Source organism: Vitis vinifera, chromosome 16 (assembly GCF_030704535.1).
Source record: "Vitis vinifera cultivar Pinot Noir 40024 chromosome 16, ASM3070453v1".
In the NCBI taxonomy this organism is placed as follows: Eukaryota; Viridiplantae; Streptophyta; class Magnoliopsida; order Vitales; family Vitaceae; genus Vitis; species Vitis vinifera.
In genome coordinates, this window is record NC_081820.1 from 21888863 (window position 1) to 21909116 (window position 20254).

General features: G+C 34.9%; 2 protein-coding genes across 4 annotated transcripts; one reads left to right on the forward strand and one right to left on the reverse strand.

The window, feature by feature from the left end:
- Positions 1-2805: 2805 nt before the first annotated feature.
- LOC100248827 (uncharacterized) lies at positions 2806-8905 on the forward strand. Of its 3 annotated transcripts, none has more exons than XM_010664467.3 (9): positions 3727-3924; positions 4166-4368; positions 4571-4771; positions 4858-4980; positions 5096-5133; positions 5237-5342; positions 5445-7661; positions 8111-8256; positions 8369-8905. In XM_010664467.3, exons 2-9 carry the CDS (start codon positions 4291-4293, stop codon positions 8613-8615), a joined length of 3156 nt encoding a protein of 1051 aa, XP_010662769.1. In that variant the 5' UTR covers positions 3727-3924; positions 4166-4290; the 3' UTR covers positions 8616-8905. The 3 variants fall into 3 exon arrangements, with proteins under 3 accessions (XP_010662767.1, XP_010662769.1, XP_010662768.1); XM_010664466.3 differs by lacking the exon at positions 3727-3924 and adding an exon at positions 3931-4070; XM_010664465.3 differs by having other exon boundaries at positions 2806-4368.
- On the reverse strand, positions 4327-19393 carry LOC104882205 (protein SHORTAGE IN CHIASMATA 1). The gene is made up of 13 exons (XM_010664468.3): positions 18980-19393; positions 17708-17794; positions 17527-17598; positions 14646-16663; positions 14045-14252; positions 12340-12825; positions 9968-11644; positions 9731-9886; positions 9574-9651; positions 5390-5634; positions 5059-5305; positions 4754-4963; positions 4327-4671 (listed from the first exon to the last, which is right to left on the reverse strand). Exons 1-8 carry the CDS (start codon positions 19310-19312, stop codon positions 9797-9799), a joined length of 4971 nt encoding a protein of 1656 aa, XP_010662770.1. The 5' UTR covers positions 19313-19393; the 3' UTR covers positions 4327-4671; positions 4754-4963; positions 5059-5305; positions 5390-5634; positions 9574-9651; positions 9731-9796.
- Positions 19394-20254: the final 861 nt, after the last annotated feature.

Consider the following 20254-nt stretch of genomic DNA (forward strand, 5'->3'; position numbering starts at 1 on the left):
TATTTTCTAGGAATTAAACATAAAAAAGATTTATCGGTTTAGTAACATTGGGAAAATTGAACTTTTAAGCGTCTCTCAAAAAACCCAAACATGAAAATTCGTGAATTATTAATGGATAAGCATTTTCTAAAATGAGATAATATTTCCTATTAAAAATTGATGAATTCTTCTATTTAAAGTCAAACAAAAAGGAGATGTTTAGGAAATTGAAAGGTCGGTCCAATCATCACCTAGGAATAGATGGAAAAGTTGGCGAAAATAGAAAAGGAAAACATTAAATGTGATCCTATGTTTCGTTTTCTCAACTTTATGTTACAAATAATGGATTTGGAAGAGAAGGAAACTCATACAGGGAATTAATTGGAGATGGGTTTTTAGAATTTTCAATTTTTTATTGAAGGAAACAAACTAAGATGATTTAGGATTCATTCAAATAGAAAGTTGGATGAACATCAGCTTTCCTTTGTTAGCTTATCAAATAAGTTTCTTTCCATTGCCTATTTTTCCCCATCTTGTGTCATTAGGTCTTTTTGTCTCTTTCATCTCATTTTTCAATATTATATAAATTACTTTTTATTATTATCTTGAGAATTATTAAATTTATATAATAATTTTAAGTATTGTAAGTCATATCATAATGACTATCACCATTGTTCGAATGCTGCTTTCTCTTTTCTTTCAGAATTGGAGGGGTTGTTTAGGGGTTGGGAGATTATCGTAGAAAGAATCCCATCAGAGTATATGAACTTGAGGTGGGGGCTCCATCTCGTAAGTCTCTCAGATTCCAATTATGTCTCTACCATAAGTTTCCCCCTTTTTCCATTTGATTTTTTGGTTGAATAAAAAAAATTAACATTTTTAATTTTTATCGATTATTGATATTAACCAACATAATTAAAGTGAATTTATTATCAATAAATTTAATTTAATTATATCGATTAATATTAAAAGATTATTTTTAATTGAATAAAAAAAACTAAATCTAAAAAACAAACACCATCTAAATGTAAATATGTATTATCCCACTTCAATTAAAAATAAATAGCAAAAAGTCTGTATTTCAAAAATATGTTAACATGTTTTAAAAAACAAAAATATTAAAGAATGCATGGTAAATAATATATGGATATGATAATTGATTCTAAAGTATTTAATTGATAAGGAGAGAAAAAAATCTCAAAAATATTGATGATGAAATCAATTGTATTTCTAAAATATGCCAACGTGTTTTTAAAAAAATATAAATATTAAAAAACTTAAAACGAATAATGTGTGCATATGATAATTAATTCCGAAGTATTTAATTAATAATGAGAACAAAAATTCTAAAAAATAATCGAGGATGAATTAAAGCTTTTCATTCTTATTAATTATTATTTTTGTATCCATAGAGGAATTTTGTACGTCTTCTTTATGATGATAGTTGTTACTCAACCTACTCTAAATTTAAACCTTTATTTGATAAGGAAATTTATGCTCTGTTTGGATCTGTTTTTCAAAATTTCTTTTTATTTTTAATAAAAACCAATTTGAATAATTTTATTAAAAATTAGGAAAATATTGTTTTCTACAGAGGTGTTTTTTTGGGCTTATATGCAAAATTGTTTCAAGTTTAAGAAAATTAAAAAAAATCAAATTTTGCTTATTTTGAAAATGATGAGTTTGGGCATAGGTGAAGGAAAAACAAAAGCTATCCAAATGAGCCTTAACCCCGGATACTTGTAAATGTGGAGATTGCAGAACCACTCACTTTTGTACCCAGGCCGCAAACGATGATGGGCCGCTTGTGTTGTGGTCCCAAATTAAAGCGTCCAACAGTAGGTGGGACACTGAATGTAATGGGCCAAATTCAGGGTCCATGAATGGCCCATTTCCGTGCAGTGGGTCCAAAATTTCTCCATCAGTAGCCTGGAAGGAGGCAGAAGATCATAATGAATTAATTACAGAGATATTGGAGCCAGATCTCAAAGATCATATGATTAATTGCAACAAATGAGAGGAAGGTTCAGTACTGTTTTTATAATTAAAAAAATTTTAAAAATAAAGACAGACTTGTAGAATAAATAATGCGAGAGTCCACCAAATATTCTTTTGAAAAAAAAATTTTCACAACCATTTTTTATTCTGAAAAAGGGATCATATACTTAAAAATGGAGAATAAAAAAGAAATGAATTTAAAAATCATTCATGAATATCAAATTAGTTAGGTAGTGTTTATTTTCTGATTGAATAGAAAAAAAATAAAATATTTGATTTTTTATATTCAACTAAAAATAATTTATTAATATTATATAATATAATTAAAATAAACTTATTATTAATATATTCACTTTAATTATGTTCGATAGATTATTTTTAACTAAATAATAAAAACCAAATATTTTAGTTTTATGTAACCAATCAAAAAAACAAACACCCATAAATTTCGGGTCAAGTGAGGTGATGAAAAGATTTCGGGGCTAGGGAGGTGATGAAAAGTTTTAAGTCAACCAAAGGCTCTGCAATTCTGAGAAGTGTGAGGTCGTTATAGACTTTTAGTTTTGAACCTAAAGATAGAAAAACATTATAGAGTCACGTGAACACCAATGTGGCGACTGACAAGGGCACGTGATTAACATGTATATTTGAAGGAAGACACCTAACAAGCTTGTGAAATGTGGTTGGAATCCAATTTCTTGAACCACCATTTTTAACCAATGTCATATAATTTTAAATGATTCCCTGAGGACTTTGGTGAGCAAAAAATCAAGTGGAGAGCCTTCTTCCAAGTTGCTATAAGTAACAAATAAATAAGCATTTGTATGCAATTGAAAAATTATTATAAGAATTGAGACCTTTTTTTTCCATGTTGGATTTCTAGAGGGCCATGTCACGTGGGAATCACTCTTCTGTCTTTTTTTTTTTTCCCTCTATTTTTTTCATAATATGAAAATGCAGCTTAAAATTAGTTACAATAGTTGTGATAGTAATGGTTTGGAGCTATATTTTTATACTTGCTATAAAATGTTGCTTGTAATTCGGAAATTGCAACTTCGAACAGAAGTAATGTGTATGAGTGATTTTAGAAAAATTAGAAATACTTTTGAACATACAAAAGTATTTCGTTATAAAATGATTCTCTTTAAAGCAATTCTAATGAAAATGCTACTAACAAAAGTGCGTTCAAAGAAAATGGTTTTAACTAGAATTACTCCCAAAGAAACCTAATAATGTAAGTAGGATTCTAAATGGCACAAAATATATCTTCTTCCTCATTTTTCCAAGAAGAAAAAAACAAGGGATATGGAAATCAGCTAAGTTTTGAGGGCATTGAAAAGAAAAGAACAAGGTTGTTAAAAGGATGGAGAAAGGGGGCTCATTTACAGAGCACTTTTGCTGGGTGCTTTGATTGCCAGAAAGGCATCCCAATCATGGACAGAAAGTAATACCCATGTGTATATTGCACTGCCAGAAGGGACACGATGAAGCTGTAATTAGCTAGGAAAATTTGTGGAAGTTACATGCCCCTTGGCCCACTATCCCACTCAGCTGACACCAATGAATTAAATGCAACCAACCAAAACCCAGCCTTTACAATACTACTTTTCATATCCTTTTTCCATCTCCGCTGGCATGTTTCTTTATCAATGAATGATTAGTTAGCATATCTTGTAAACTATGCTCTTAAGACCGAAGTATACTCCATACATAATGTGCAAGCACACTACCTAATCTTACTTCTCTACATGATGAACTTATGTAGTATGGATAAGAGGCAATGATGAATTCGTTCTTTCCAGGGAAAAGGAGGGACATGTCACAGGACCCAAGGATTTTGACCTAAAAACAAAAGCACTGTTTTGGGCGATGAAGTAAAGATTACATTTATGTTGGGTACTGAGGTCTCTTGCATAATTTAAAGCTCGGCAGTACTTGCCTCCTAATGTACAGATTTCTATTAAACTAGTACTGAAGCTTCTTTATTTTTTTCTTGCCGCATATGGTTCATCGATTTATTTTTTCACCTAAAGTTAGACATCATCACTTCTCATTGAAACTCCAACATCTTCTTCTCTACACCTAGCAGTGAGGTTTAACAGAACTTTTCCTTGCCTTTGGATTATTCTGCATCACAGTTGTGAAGAAACTAAATTTTTTTGTTTTTTGTTTTTATTCCAACTGTTAGAACACTAAATCTGTCATTGAGCAAATCCAAATTTCCGGCATTATTTGCCAAGGTTCCAGTGAGGTGATTGGGACTTAAGATGCAGATTTTGTGACAACAGAAAAGGTTCAAGTTGAGCAGCAGAGATGTTTAAGTCAGCGAGATGGAGAAGCGAAAAGATCAAGATCAAAGCTGTATTCAAATTGCAGTTTCAGGCTACACAGGTAGTAGTGTTTTCATAAAGTATAAGCAAATTATCACTTTTCCTTCTATATTTGTAATGGGTTTGTTCTAGTTCAGCTTAAACCAGCAAACAATTGCACTAAGAAATTCTCATGAAAAAGTAGACAATGTTAGTGAGTAATTCAAGATCTATGGAGACAAACTCACCTGGTTTTATACCTGAATACCTTGCATCATTTTCAGGTGCCAGAGTCACGAGGAAATCTCTTGATGATATCTTTGATTCCAGAGGATGTTGGGAAGCCAACTGTGAGGTTGGAGAAAGCTGCAGTCAGGGAAGGAACCTGTACATGGGAAAATCCAATCTATGAAACGGTGAAGTTAATCAAGGAGAAGAAAACAGGGATAATCCATGAGAAAATTTACCGTTTCATTGTTTCAACTGTAAGAATTATCCCAACTTCTCACTCTGTTCTTCATTTTTTGATTGGATTTCTGTTGAGCTGTTTCCAAATTTTATCCTCTGGCAGGGATCATCCAAAACAGGTATTCTGGGAGAAGCTTCAATTAACTTTGCAGACTATGAAGAGGCTACTGAACCGCTGACTGTGTCTCTGCCCCTTCAGACTCTTAACTCTGGTGCAATTTTACATGTCAGTTCTCTCTCAATACCTTGAAAATAAATATCTCATTTTTCAATTTCAAAAATTAATTAATTTCAACACAATCACCTGATGAGATTCTTCGTATATGAAACTATTGAGTCAGGTCACAATCCAGAATATGCAAGGAGTTGCTAATCAAAGGTGAGTATTAGCATTGACGTTTGGTTCCATCTATTCACTTTTTTCCCTTTCTATAACAAAATAATGTGAACTTGCCTGTGTTTTTTTTGCGAGAGCACTGCAGAGGTGTTGAAGAAAAAGGAAGTCAAGCAACTAAATCCCGACATAGGAGATCCCAGAGCCAAATTGTCAACTGCAAAACAGACAGAAACGAATATAATTTAACTGAAGTAAGGTTTCAAATTTTAGAAACTTAAGCGGCCATAGTTCTATTTACCTGTTTTGGTTTTCCTACGAAGCAATCATCGAACTGATTCTTGATTGCACCACAGGATGAGGACCTTGATAGAATCACGTCTCAGAATGGTGAAAACAAAAACTTCAGAGTAAATTGTGGCTCTTATGCTACATTAACTCCAACAGCACAAGATCTTGGATTGAAGAATGCTACTACTCATCGGAATCCAAACAGCCTTCTATCACCACTCAGACAGAGCTCCAGGCCTCAAGAGGGAACAATTGCTGCCACCACAAGAAAAGATCGTATGCATTGGAGATCAAATACAGATTTTTCTGTTGGTTCTGCTTCAGATGGCAGCATGATCGACTCGACAAACAGTGCAGAAGACAACTTTCCAGGAGGTTTCAAAGAGGATTCGGACAGTACTACTGAAAAACTCAAAAGTGAAAATTTTAACTTGTTGAGGCAAGCAGAATTATCAGAACTGGAATTGCAGTCTCTTCGGAAACAGATTGCGAAGGAGTGTAAAAGGGGACAAGATCTAACAAGAAAAAATGTTGGTCTAAAAGAGGAGAGAGATGCACTTAAAGAAGAATGTGAACAACTCAAATCCATGAAGAAATGTATCAATGATGAAGAACTCTCAGACAGGTTAACATTTGAGAGGGAAGCTTCAAGGGTCCTTCTGGAAGAAATGAGGAAAGAGCTGGACTATGAAAAGGATTTAAATAGGAATCTTCGGTTACAACTGCAGAAGACACAAGACTCAAACTCTGAGTTGATTATTGCTGTGAGAGACCTTGAGGAAATGTTGGAACCAAGGAATAAGGAAATATTTCAGCTTTTCGGTGATATAGAAAACAGAGAGAAAAGTGATGATGTTGAGGCAAAAATTTCCAAACTGAAAATGAACAAGAATGAAGACCAAGAGGCACTGGAGGAGCTGGTTGAGGAGCAAATCGATGCCAAGGAAGTTGGCGTCTTACAGAAAAAGATGACAGACCTGCACGGTGAAATAGAGGTGCACAGGAAAGATAGGGAAGAGCTAGAGATGCATATGGCACAGCTTGCATTGGACAATGAAGTTCTAAAACAGGAAAAGCAAAATATCTCAACTTTGGAGCAATACCAGAAGCAAGAACTAATGAAGATACAAAATGAACTCTCAGCTTCATTGGCTACCATTAAAGAACTTGAATCCCAGGTGGAGAGACTAGAGAAAGAAATCAAGAAGCAGGCACAAAAACTCTCAGAATCTTCCAATGCTGTTAATGAACTTCAGATGCAGGTTAAGAGCTTGGAGAAAGAATTGGAGAAGCAGGCACAGGGTTTTGAAGATGATTTGGAAGCCATGACACGTGCCAAAATTGAACAGGAACAGAGGGCTATCCGAGCAGAGGAGACCTTGAGAAAGACAAGGTGGAATAATGCTCAATCAGCTGAGAGGCTTCAAGAGGAATTTAGAAGGATTTCTGTGGAAATGACATCTAAGTTTGATGAGAATGAGAAGGTGGCCATGAAAGCAGTGACAGAAGCTAATGATTTGCGTGTGCAGAAAAGAATTCTGGAAGAGATGCTCCAGAAAGCCAATGAGGAGATTGGATTAATTAAAGATCAGTATGATGTAAAACTGCAAGAGCTGTCAAACGAAGTAGATTTGAAAACAAAACAAATAGAGAAGATGACATTGGATCTTGACAAGAAGCCCAAGCAACTTGAATATGCAGAAAAACAGGAGGGAGAAAAACATGAGGCTTCCTTTGCAGAGATCCAAATGCTCAGAGCTGAGATAGAAAGGATCACAAGTGAGAAGAAAACCCTCTCAGAACAGGTGGAAGAGAAAGAAAAGTTTAGAGATGAGATGGAACAAATGAAGACAGCAATTGGTGAAACAGAAAGACTGATAAAAAGACAGAATGAAGAAAAAGCAGAATTGGAAAGAAAATTTGCTTCGGTGATGAAGGAAGCAGAGAAAGTACAGGAGGATTTACATACAATGACTTGTATGAAGGATGACAATGAGACATTGATTGGGAGCTTGCAATCAGAACTAGACAACCTTAAACCTCAGTACAGTGAGTTGAAAAACCTCTTGTTTCAAGAAGTGCTAGAGAAGGAAAACCTCATGCAACAAGTATTTCAATTGAAGGGTGACCTAGAGAAGAAAGAAGAGGTTGTTGCTGTTACAGAGAATACAGGCAAGGATAACAATGGACAAGCTACATTATCAGATGGAACACAAGCGACTGCCACCACAATGGAACAACTCAATCATAGGACAACAATTTGTGAAGAACAATTTCAAAAGGTTAGTAACTTACTGATAATATTCATCTTGCATCAACTAATATAGATATACCAGCCTCTCAGGCACTTGATAAAACTATTATTTTGATTCCTCCACACAGATGAACTATGAACAATCTTTCAATATGTATTAACAGATTTATCAATAGAAAGAAATTATCTCTAAATATATCATCAGCCTACTAACCTTAATATTTTTAAGGTCGAAATCAAGATTAAAACGCCTCTTTTCATACTTGGATGAGCATAAGGATATTTGTATAACTCACAAAAATTTATCATAACTAATAGGTCATTGTTACGTTAAACCCTAAAGAGAACTCCCTAAAGTTTAAGGTCAAATGGTGCAATCTGGATCTTCATTTAACCATTTCTAAGATTTCCTTTCAATCCTGTCCAGACTCCAATAGCAAACAAAAATTTCTCTAATTTTTTGTGTTTGAGTCACAGGAGGCCAGAGAAGCTGGGAATGTTACAGCGCTTGCTAGTCAGCATGAAGAAGGAGAAAATACAGGGGGAGATTTGTTAAATCCCGGGATGAAATCAATGGTATGCCTGTCAGTCCAAAATGAAATGGGCACAACATCAGTTCAAAGGTAAGGTTACATGAATTACAAGTTCCTACTTTATATCATTTGATTGTACCTTCACAAAAATTTGATTTTAATCCACACCTCTAGACTTATTTGTTTCATTGTGTTTTCACAGAAATGTAGAAACTTACTCAGAGAAAGAGATGACCGTCTCCATTTTCCATACCAATGATGAGAGCAATCTCACTGAATTGTTAGCTGAAGTGGCATTGCTTAAGGAAAGGAACAAATCCATGGAAGGGGAGCTTAAAGAAATGCGAGAGAGATATTCAGAGATAAGTCTCAAATTTGCAGAAGTTGAAGGTGAAAGGCAACAGCTTGTGATGACTGTACGGAACCTCAAGAATGGTAAGAAAAGCTAAAAATGCTCCAGGCCAAGAACAGCAACACACATATGTGAAGCAGATGGATTTGCATGGCAGCAGATCCATGTGTAACCTAATAATTGGATTTGGTCCAAAAAAAATATAGCATGTACATAATATCAATTCTTTCATTGTGATTTTGTTTTTCATCTCCCCTTTAGGAGGCAGCAAAATAATTAATCAAGTTGAATGTGCTTCCATAGATAGTGGATCCAAGTTTCTCAAGCCAATGAAGCTTAACATGAAAAATGTATTATGCTTATTATCAAGATATTGTGTTCCATTCATGCAAGCCTTGTATTTTCTTTCTTGTTTTTATGTTTTGGCTTTTAATATCAACTTTAGACTCTGAAAAAAATAAGCAAAACACTAGATTTGGAATTTTGTCAAAATGCACAAGTAACAAATTGTTTAAAATGCTGAAAAACCAAATCTTGAAATGGATTGAAAACACAAGTGAAAAACTTTCAAAATTTACAAAAGCCTTCAACTGAGAATCAGCTCCAAAATGGTTTCTTACTCTATAGGGCATTCTTAATGATGTTTACATCTCTTCATCAACCATAGCCCATGGGCAACATTGTGTAGGTTGGATATCAAAAAGATTATCTGATTTCAGAAATCTGTTTTGCCTTTAAAACAAAAATGTAAATACAGATACAGTATAAAGTTCTGATAATATCAATGCCAAATGAAAATCTCAGCTTTTGGTCCTTAAATCTTTGACACTTTCTCAATGAATGGATCTCAAAACTAAGGTAAACCTTCACCACATCATAACACACATGTACATACACGCAAACAGAGAGTGTGCAATATAATGTCCAATCAAGATATTAAACTCAAGCTTGATTACTTCCATTTATAGGTGTTAGCAGCTTGGCCACAAACAATATTTTTGTCCAAGTAGAGCATTAGGGATCCAAACATAGGATACATATCTATTGGAACTTACCAACAAAACCCAAGTAAATATTCAAGCTTGAGATAAAGGTTGCATAAAATCCATGTCTCTACCAAATGTCTCTCTCAGCTGCATAAAGTAAGCCCAAGTTAATTCAATTTTCAACACTTAATCAGATCCCATTCATGTATAAAACTTTAGAACCCACCTGTGACTTCATTCAATGATCCTGAACTCTATGTGTTCCACCAATACTTCATGCCCTTTTTTGATCTCAAAATCTCTTGTTCAGACACTGAGCATTTCCATCACCCCAGACCAGCTTAGTTTGTCTTCCACTTCCATTTGTTGCAAAAGATAGAGTCTGCAGTTGACTAAGTGTTAAGAATTCAAGTATAAAAAGAATTGTCATATAAGACTAAATGGGAATTTAATTAACACACACCTGTCTGGCTCTCTTATCAATGGGAGTCCATGTCGGACATGAGGAGGCTGAAGCATTTCCTTTCTTGTATGAGCGAGATGGTTGAAAAGGCCTCTTCTGCCCCTTTTGTTCTGATACTTTCTTGGATGTGCTGCGGCTGCTGCCCCCTTGGTACTTGTAAAATTCAAGAATAGATGGACTTTTTCTCTTTGAAACTTTTGATATGTTATCAGAGTACTCAAAACAAGGGCCAGATCTATCACAAGGAAGGGACTGCTGACGCAATTTGCTTTTCTCCCTGACTCTATTAAGAAATTCTATGGTCCAGGGTGATCCCTGTTGCAGATGAACTGAATTAAGAGCATTAGAGAGTGGTGTTCCACTATAATGTGTGTCCTTCTCTTGGAATGATGGCCCACAGAAATCTTTTGCAGATCTATGCATTGAACCCTCTAAGAGTTGTTTTTGGTGTTTCATAGGCAGGTCACCCTTGCCAAACTCTGTATCTTCAAATTCAACAATCCCTTTCCCCAAACTTTGCTTTTGATCTTTAAGAGTAGTCCAGATATCAGAATTAGAGTTTATCTCAGCAGCTGTAGGAAATGTAGGATGACTGCTGTTGCTAAATGACAATCTTCTCGAAGTTTTTGATTTTCCTGCTGCAGGATCTTCTTCCAGCTCAAGAACCAAAGGTGAAAACCTTGAAGACTTAGCAATAGAAGAAAAGTCCTCACCAATTAAGAAACTATCATTGAGGTCAATAACTTCACCCTTAAAGTCATTGTGAAGATCCTCTGGGTTATTATTGTTATGCCAGTCCCTTGTAGCTGCATCTGATCCTCGTCTTTCACCCAACAGTTTATCATTCAAGGATAAGCCAGGCTTTTTAACCTCATATAGCATCTCACTACCTTTTAACACCTGAGAATCATTCGGCTTGAATAATGTGGAAGGATTCTTCATTGTAGCCATTTCTAATCCCTGTTTTGGGCCAAACCATTTATTGTTCAAAGATGAACTGGAATGTTTTATGCCATCTAACATCTCTGGACCATTTGACATCCAAGAATCTCCATACTGCTTGGAAACCTGAGAAGTATTTAAACCAAAATCTGTGAAATTTGTAAATTGGTTTAGTGACTCAAAGTTCAAGAAGCCATCCCTGTGTATATCATTTTTGGAAGGACTCCCAATGCACTTCAGTTTCTTTCTTTCGGACTCTATCTTATAGTGAAAATTTTCCGAGTCAGGAGCGGAAGATACTGAAGATGAGCACTCTGTAATTCCAGATTTAGAATCCTCCCTCTCTCCATATCTGCATAGAGCACTTAATAAAGTAACACTTTCATCAGGAACACGATATTTCTGGATTGCTTGGATCCGACGCTCATGTGACCATTCTAGGAACTCAACAAGCATGCCACCAGAAGACAGTATTGCATGAGCTGTGAGAGGATTAATTGAAGGGAATTTAGTAAGAAATGACTCTGCAAGGGTTTCTGATTCAGGCATTTTAGTATATAGGCATCTAGTTAACTCAGTGGCATATCCGACAGAGCTCAATATGATTTCATCAGTCAATTCAGATGAATAGGAACAGAAGAGCTGTAGATCAATTCCCAGACTGGCCGCAGCAGCATAGAGTCCATCTGATGATTCCATTATGGCAGCAAGGAAGTTGATTTCTCCCTCAAAAACCTGATTATGAAAAAAAAAAAATCACTCACCAAATTCAAAAATAAGTCTCCGCTCTCCTGCAAGCTAGCAAAAAAATTAAATACTTCCACCAAAATCAGAAATTCTTTCCTATCAAGACCTGACAAATCATCAAGTATTCAGAAACAGATGAAATTAATCAAAACTGATTTCAGTATAAGTTGGATTCTTCTCCCATAGTCAACTATACTGTCAATCCTAACAAACTTTAAAATCCAAATGAACCTGTTATAACTCAAGAAGACTGCACGAAAGAAAAACATGACCAGTAAAGGCCAGTAAGAGCCAATGCCTTTTGCATGCAACTTAGAACCATGAGGTCCCACTTCTTGAACCATTTTCAGTTTGTGCCCAAAAACTGTCCTGGATCAATTACTAGAAGTAGTCTTATACATAAAGAAGACAGTAGATTTAGCATTGTGATTCATATTTGACTAATTACGAAAAATTTTAACAGTGGTAACATATATTTTGCCCCAGCATATCAACAAGATTAAATGCAAGGATTCTTTTGCCACAGCTGAGAGCTTGTTGATTCAAAGCATCACAAGAACCTCATAACTAATGCAAGGAATTTGGATTTTTTTCTTTTCTAAGATTGCATTGTTCTCTCTATATAATTGCTTGAGACACAAAGTAAAGCAGTACATTTTTGGTGGCATAGGTCATGCATTTACCAGAATGCAGCCGCTGAAAGTAAAACTCAGCAATGTCAATACATTTGTTGCAATATCCTCAACACACAAAGGCAAGCATGAAGAAGCTTCATCTAGAGTAGTAGTTTTCTTCCCAATGTTGCTGCAATCATACCACACTAAGCAAATATCAGCACTAATTATAACATCTACAGGCAGACTTGAATCACGTTCCACAACTTGTGTTCCTTCTTTCTCCATTGCAAGAATTCTTTGGTAAGTGCTTCTCCTGGATATCAACATTTCCTTGTCAAAATTTTGAGTGTTCACAACAATGACTGTGCCAGGAAAAGATGGCATGCTTGGCTGACTATGCAGAAATTCCATAATAGATTGCTCACGAGAAACAGGCAGAGGCATACAACAAGCATCTACTTCATTTACAGCTACAAGATCTTCTACTTTATTCTTAGATTTCTGGTCATTGATATGTCCATGCAGGGCCCCAATGGATTGGATCATACCTTCCTAGAATATCATAAATGCCAGCATGATAGTTAGGGATTCTATAATATGCTTGCAAACTGATAAGGAAACAAAAATGAACAGCGACAAGCTATGAAATAAATATAGACAGCTAATTTACAACCATGAACCATCATGAATGAAGAGATAGAAAATCAAGCTTACAGAATAGTTTCAACCACTAGGAACCTAACAGAATAAATCTGTAATTTTTTGTATACTCAACAAAACCATTAGATTTAAATGTCATGCCAGTCCTTGTCTCAAGCTAACTTCTTCTCTTGTTAGGAGCAAGAAACTTGAGAAACATCAACTTGTTATTGGAAGAGTCGCACTTCCCCCTCGCAACAAAACTGCCTGAAGCAAGTTTCTTCAGCTTCTCTTGTAAGAAGTAAGAAGCTCACAAGACACAACTTGTTTCTTAAACAGTGACCTTCCACCTCCAACGTGGCATACCTGAAGGAAAGTTTTCCCCTCTTCAATCTCTTATAAACTGTTATTAAATGCTATTATTCAATTGCAAGGGTTTTCTACTTGCAATAAAATTCCAATCCTATGTTTTAAACAATAGTTTTGTAATGCTACATAAAAGAAAAACAATTATTACAAGGGCAACTTGATTTGTAGCTTCAGTGAAAAGGGAGGATATTAGGAGAGAGGACTGAATAGTGATGATCTGACAACTCCCTCCCACATCAAAATTAAGCCATAGGAAAAGGCATAAGCATTGTACTTGCAAACATATTCTACATCAGTGTATACTTGATTAATTTTTCCCCTTACCAAGGTAGCACACATGTGAGGCAATAGGCATGTCATTAAAACCAATGAATTCCAAGTGCGATAAACTTTCCCTGGTTTACTTAGTATTTTCTTCATTTTATTTAATTTGTCGAACATTAATAAACTCTTTTTTTGGATTCACCATTTTTTAACAGATAGGTGCACACAGACAGGCCTATTAAACCCACCAAATTTTGGAAAAAATGATTATCACCAGGAAATAAATGAAACATGCTGCTGATGCCAGGATATCTATCTGGGTTCAACTAGAAAAGCATTATATATCTGTCTGTTATGATGACAATTACACCCAATTTTGTGCATCAAGATTATGAATAAAGATGAACTACTAATAATTTAAAACCAATCGACTAAGGCAAGCATGTAATCTATCAGGAACAGTTGCACTTAAACATTTAGGAAAGAGACTGTAACTGACCATTGTATTTCCAACATTCTGAGGCATATCAAACCCCTCACAAAGTGCTTTGGGAATACTGAAGTCCTCCAGATCCATCTTTAAATGGTAAAGACAAGGCAAACCAGCTAACTTTGGCGAAATAGTGGATATTCTAGATGAGACATGAGAACCTCCATACTCCAAGATGATGCCGAATTTGTTAAATGGAAATGATGCAGATATGTGCCTTCAGGATAAAGGAATAGTTAGAAATTTTTGTTTATGGTTTATAATGACTAGAACCTAAAATGTTCCCCTGAAGCAACCATGGACAGTTTGGTGATGATAGTAAAACTGATGAATAATGATATAAGAAATTGATATTCTAGACTAAAGAAACCCTATATCTCACTGAATGTCATTGAGTGTCCTGTTAAATCCATGATCACTATGAAAAGGATTTTGTATCCAGTTTTGGCAGGTAATTTCACAGAGTTTGAATTGTACATGTAGGTTTTGGTTTTGTGATTGGCATTTCTTGGTCAAGAGAAAAAGAGTAGAAATTGCATTAGGCAGATAATATGCGTTTCCTGCTGGTAGAATTCCAAGAGAAAGCATACCATATGAGACCAGAACTTACTCTTGGCTTGCTATTAAGCAATCTGAATGCAACAGATCATCTATTTTACCATCTGTGAATTCATTACTCTCACAGGCATCTGGATGATTCTTATTATGCATGTGAAAATTTTGTAGCTCATTGAATGATATTCTCATGGAAGTCAACAACTTCTTCAAAGACAACCAGAAAACTTGCTCAGCCACAATCAATACTTTCAAATTTCCTGTAGCAGCATTCGACTGCAAAATTCCCTGGATGACAGATAGTGAGGGGTGTGATCTAGTTAGTTCTTTGTCAGCCTTCTCATGTGCATCTTCAATCAATGACTGAAGCAAGCTTAATCTACATTTCAAATACTCCAGGTTTTGATATAACTTGTCTAAATATAGATGAGTTGTGTGGATGCCATAGAAACACAAGTACCAAGCCATCTGCTTAATTGCATACAATGTGACCAATGTCATTATGCTTTCATCTCCATGAGCCAAAGGGCTTCGCTGTGAACATAGTTTCTTAATGCAGTCCATCAACCTCTCTTTTGGAAGCCTGAGCAATTGATAACTGTCTGCATCTAGAAATAAATCAAGCATCTTTTTCAGCTCTGTATTATTCTCCAATATGGTTAGATAGTTCTTTTGCAAGATACTAATGATGGCCACAATATTGTCAGACAACTTAACCTGGTAAAGCCTAATATCCCACTTCTGAAATTGTACTTCAGTGGAAGCACATACTGCAATTTGGTCACTGGATGAAACCATGGGAATTGCAGCCTTGTTATCAATGTCCTTGATGGCAGGTTCAATATTTGCTCTACCAGGAGCTTTCTGAGGATTTAAGAAAAACTCAAGATCACTGAACTGATACAAAGATTTGAATAATGATGAAACTTTCTCTGCAGTAGTGTGAGAAGATAGTTCTTCATCCCCGGCTTTTCGACGTCCAATATCCAACAACTTACTTGAAGTGCCTCCAATGAGATGCCCATTAAGCATTGAGTTTCCACCAGAGAGCATGTTGAGTGATTCCTTGCTTTCTTCTATATCTTCCATATTTGAGGTGTCACCTGAGAAGACAAAATCAAATACAAGCATCCCACAATCAACAGTTTTCAGATCTGAATCAATACTGTAACTATCTATCCCCTCAAACATCTTCCGATAAGTGGAATATATAACAGAGTTGCATTTATCTTCCTCCAAAAGATGCCAATCCAAATATATCCCATCAGATGCCAATAAAGGCTGTGACTTTAGCTCTGCTAGTATTTCCTCAACAATGGCATGGACTGACATTATCTTTTCATGATCAGTGAAACCAGGTACAGGAAGTGCCTTGAATGTGTCATCAACAAGAGCTAGCTCATGACTAACAATCAATTCATGAAAATTCTTTACATTCATATGCTCCATGAACAACTGTCCACATGCTCCTGGTTCATCGTCTGTTTGTAACATGGAAAAAACTTCCAAAAACTGAGATGAATCCGTATCAAGGATCTGGAATTCCTGAAAATGAATTGGGCTTAGTGATGAGAAAGAAAAGTTATCTGATATCCTGGGAAGAAATTCTGAGTTCCCTTCAAAATGTGAATTCTCCAAAGTGCTCATAAAAATATCCATTTCTAGGAACAAATTTTGGCTAGTCAACTCATATTTGAGGCACTGCTTTGATGAACAATGACCTGAAAAATATTCTAGCATAATTTCCATAGAACCCAAAAGCTCCTTGCCATCAACCATCACGTCTTCTTTTTGAGTCCAACAATGGGATTTAATGTTTTCAAAATGTAAAAGAAGTTCATCATCCACCGAAAGAGTTGTTGAAATTCCCAAATTTGTCTCATCCACTTCTAAAAGAGGAAATGTGCTATGACAACAGTGAATTTGCTCCTGAATAGAACTGGCATCTTCCAACATATAAGTCTTTTGATCCATAGGGTAATTCACAGTAATATCTTCAACTGAATAAACTGAATAAACTGATTCTAGAACTACATGAGGATATTGCATTTTAAGCCCTGGTTTGAGCATATCCTGAAAGAAAGACCTATGCTTGTTATAAAACCAATAAAAGCTTATAACTTTTAAGATCATAAGGATACAAGGAAAAGGGCAACTAAAAGACCTGTAAGAACTGTATTGTTTTAAAATATGACAAATGGACCATGGGATCTAGCAACAACAATCCAATTACACATTTTTTTAAAGGGAAAAAAAAAAAAAAAAAAAGCTAAGAAAGCAACTCCTGAAAGTACTTGAACAATAGTTCTTATAAAAATATTACCCATTTTTTATTTTCTTGTCATCCATCCAGTTATCTCCAGCCTTCTGTGCAAGTAGTATACTTACAAAAAAAGGCCATCATGGGGGACAAAACCAAAATAACAATAATAATACTAATAATAGGAATTGAAGTTTTGGCTGTGATTTGTTAAATATAAGAAGGTATTTTTTATCTTTGGTTCTCATACCATATTTAAAATGTAAAGGCAATAAATGGCACAATGATAACTGAAAATTTTACCTTGAAGGATACAAGTAGAGTTTCTCAATGGTTCTGATTCATGAAGGTCCTATGAAAAACTCATTACCAACTTTTTGAAGACAATTTAAAGCCAGATTGCAATAAATGCACAGACAAACAAACACAAAGCCTATAAGTGGGGTCTGCCACAAAAGTGCTTCCCTCAACTGCTAAATGTGGTTCTATTTTCCAGCTAAATTCAACTTTTTGGAACACTAAAATTAAAACTGAGACTAACCCCCATTCTCAAAGCAAAAAAAAAATTAGAAAATAAAATTCTTGTTGCTATGTGTCAGTTGAAAAAAAAATGGATTTAAATATATCTTTTAGTAACATATAATTTATATAATATAAAGGGTTTTTAGATTTTGACCAGATTATTTTCAATGTCTGGAACTTCAAGGGGAATTTGCATCTCCTCATTTTCAAATAACCAAGCATTTTCCTGCACAATGAAATAACAAACAAGATATAACACAGAGCACATGTTTTTCAAAAAATATACAGAAGAAGTTTGTGTGCACATCCTTGTTTAAATATAACAAGAACTTTACCAACAACATATCTAGCTCTGGTGTGTCAAATTGTACTATTTGAAACTTGTTTTCATCCCCATGATCAATGGTGATTTTATTTCCCTCCTGCAATGACATTGAATGGTCTGTAAAGATGAAGAATAAAACAAAGAAAAAAATCTATCATTTAATGTAGGTATTCCACTCCTGGAAATTCAATCTCCAGGATTTTGGATCCCAACTTTCTGTGACTCTCCACCTCCCTTTCCTCATCAGAGGCCTCAGCTTCTTTCTAGAAATTGCAAAAAACAGCAAAAGAAAATCCAATGAGCAAAATCAGAGCTGTTCAGAATCCTTCATCTAAAAATTCCCTTTCCAGCAGAACTTCAATCCTTGAAGAATCAGATCAAGCACTAGCAAGAAATTTCCTATTGCAGTAAACTTTTAGCTAATGTTAGCAAATACATACTCAAGGAGAGACTTCCAGGAATCAGGAAGAAAGAGAAACGTAGATGGGATCAGTAGTCCCCTATTTGATTGCTGAGAAAAGAAGGAAAAGAAAACAACGCTCCTTCCAGTCTTATCTTTGAGCATTGTATCCAATGCTTTCACAACTGTAAATTCCTATCGATAATTTTTTGCCATTTTCAAATCTTAGCATAATCAACTGAAATTTCGTAAGGAAAAAAAAATTACGTCTAAGAACAAAAGCAAAATGGAAATCCGGTTCACAACTATATAGCACTAAACAGGAAATATAGTTGCCTCAGAAATTTGAATTCCAATGCTTCTAGAAGTGAAACTCCATTTCTTATCTAAAGAATCTTTCAACATATCAAACCAAATGCTAGAGAAATTGTCATTTCAAATACTTCAGTAAATTTTTGATACATATTTAGTCATGTTGTTGAATATCAAGATACAATTAGTCATGTTGTCAAACATGAAGACACAATTAACTAAAGATTTAGAAGGATGATTAAAAAGAAAAGGAAAGAAGCAACTGAAACCTGTATTTGATCAAACCCATCGAGTTTCAATTTTTTTTGTTTCTCTTCTTTTTCTACATTTTTCAAAGAAAACACAAGGAGCACCATTGTCGCATTTGATTTCAGTATTGACCAAAATCTCAGAGTAAGCATTAACAGATTTGACGAAAACTAATTAAAACGCAAGAGGCAAAATAATACTTTCAGAACATTATTCGATGACATAAAACATAAAATTCACATATTATTTAAAATATTTCAGTTTCTTTTCCTCTCCTCCGTTTCTCAGCACCTGAACGGAGTCTCACTCCTTTTATTGTACCTCCAAAGACCGAATCTCAGCACCTCCGGCCATGAAACTCCTCCGCTCATCATAAGTGAAACCTGCGACTCCGCCCTCAATAATCTGAGGAAGAACATCCGAAAAAAGTCTAGAAAGAGCAGCGTCGATCGGCAACCTGTCGATTGCGAGAGAGAAGGAGAGGACGGAGTGGAAGGATGAGCAGAGGATGTCTTCAAAGTTGCAGAGAGTGGGAGGAGGAGGATGCGGAACTGGGAGGTGGAGGAAAGTTAGGGTTTCTGGGGCTCTGGATGACGATGATGATGATGAAGCAGAGGGAGTGAAATAGTTGGTGGTGAGGAATCGAGTTCGCATGGCATGTATTCAGTGGAGGAAATGAGTAGGTGGATTTGGATTGGTTTCTATTTATAGGACCCGGAGGGAGTCGCATGGGCTAGAGTGCGCGGGGGTTGTAGGGTCCCACGGTTTTTTTGAATTTCTGGAGACGAAAAGCAAATACAGTGATATTTTTCTACGACCTGACTGACTCCTCTTGACCCTGATTGCTATGATTCTATCTTCTATGCGAGCGGTACATGGGACTCATGGCAATGACAGTACAGCACCCATATGATATCTGGACCCCATCTGCCAGTGATTTTCTGTCACGTTTGCGCTTTTTTTTTTTTTTTTTTAAAAAAAATTATTATTTAAAAATTATTTTCAAAATTTATTGATCATGTTTTTTTTTTTATGTTAGAAATGTTTGTTAAAAACATGTTCAAATATAGGAGGTGTTTGTTTTTTTTTTTCTTAATTATAAATTAAATTTAAAATTAAATACTACTTAATAGTATTATATATTAAATTATTTATTTTTAAATATTTTAATTTTATTAAATATTTAAAAATAAAGAAAAATTGAATAGATTATTTTTACTATTAAAAAAATTAAATATTTTGATTTTTTTTTTCTATTCAATAAAAAGTTTAAGAAATAAACAATAAATTAAAAAAACAAACAAACAAACAAACTTTCTAAAATTTCAACAAAAAGTTAATTAATAATTAATAAATTGTTAGTAAAAATAAATTCATCTTCTTTATATGATTCTATTTATACTCATCCTACAAAGGCCCAACCGTCCAAAGACTTACAATGGGGATTGTTTGGCTCAGAACATATTCATCTCATACTCTTTACTTATCTTGTGGCTTATAATGGGACTTAATCATTCTCATAGTGATATTTATCATTTAATATTTAGTATCTAGTGATATATCATATTGTTTTATTTATCCCATAGTATATATGTG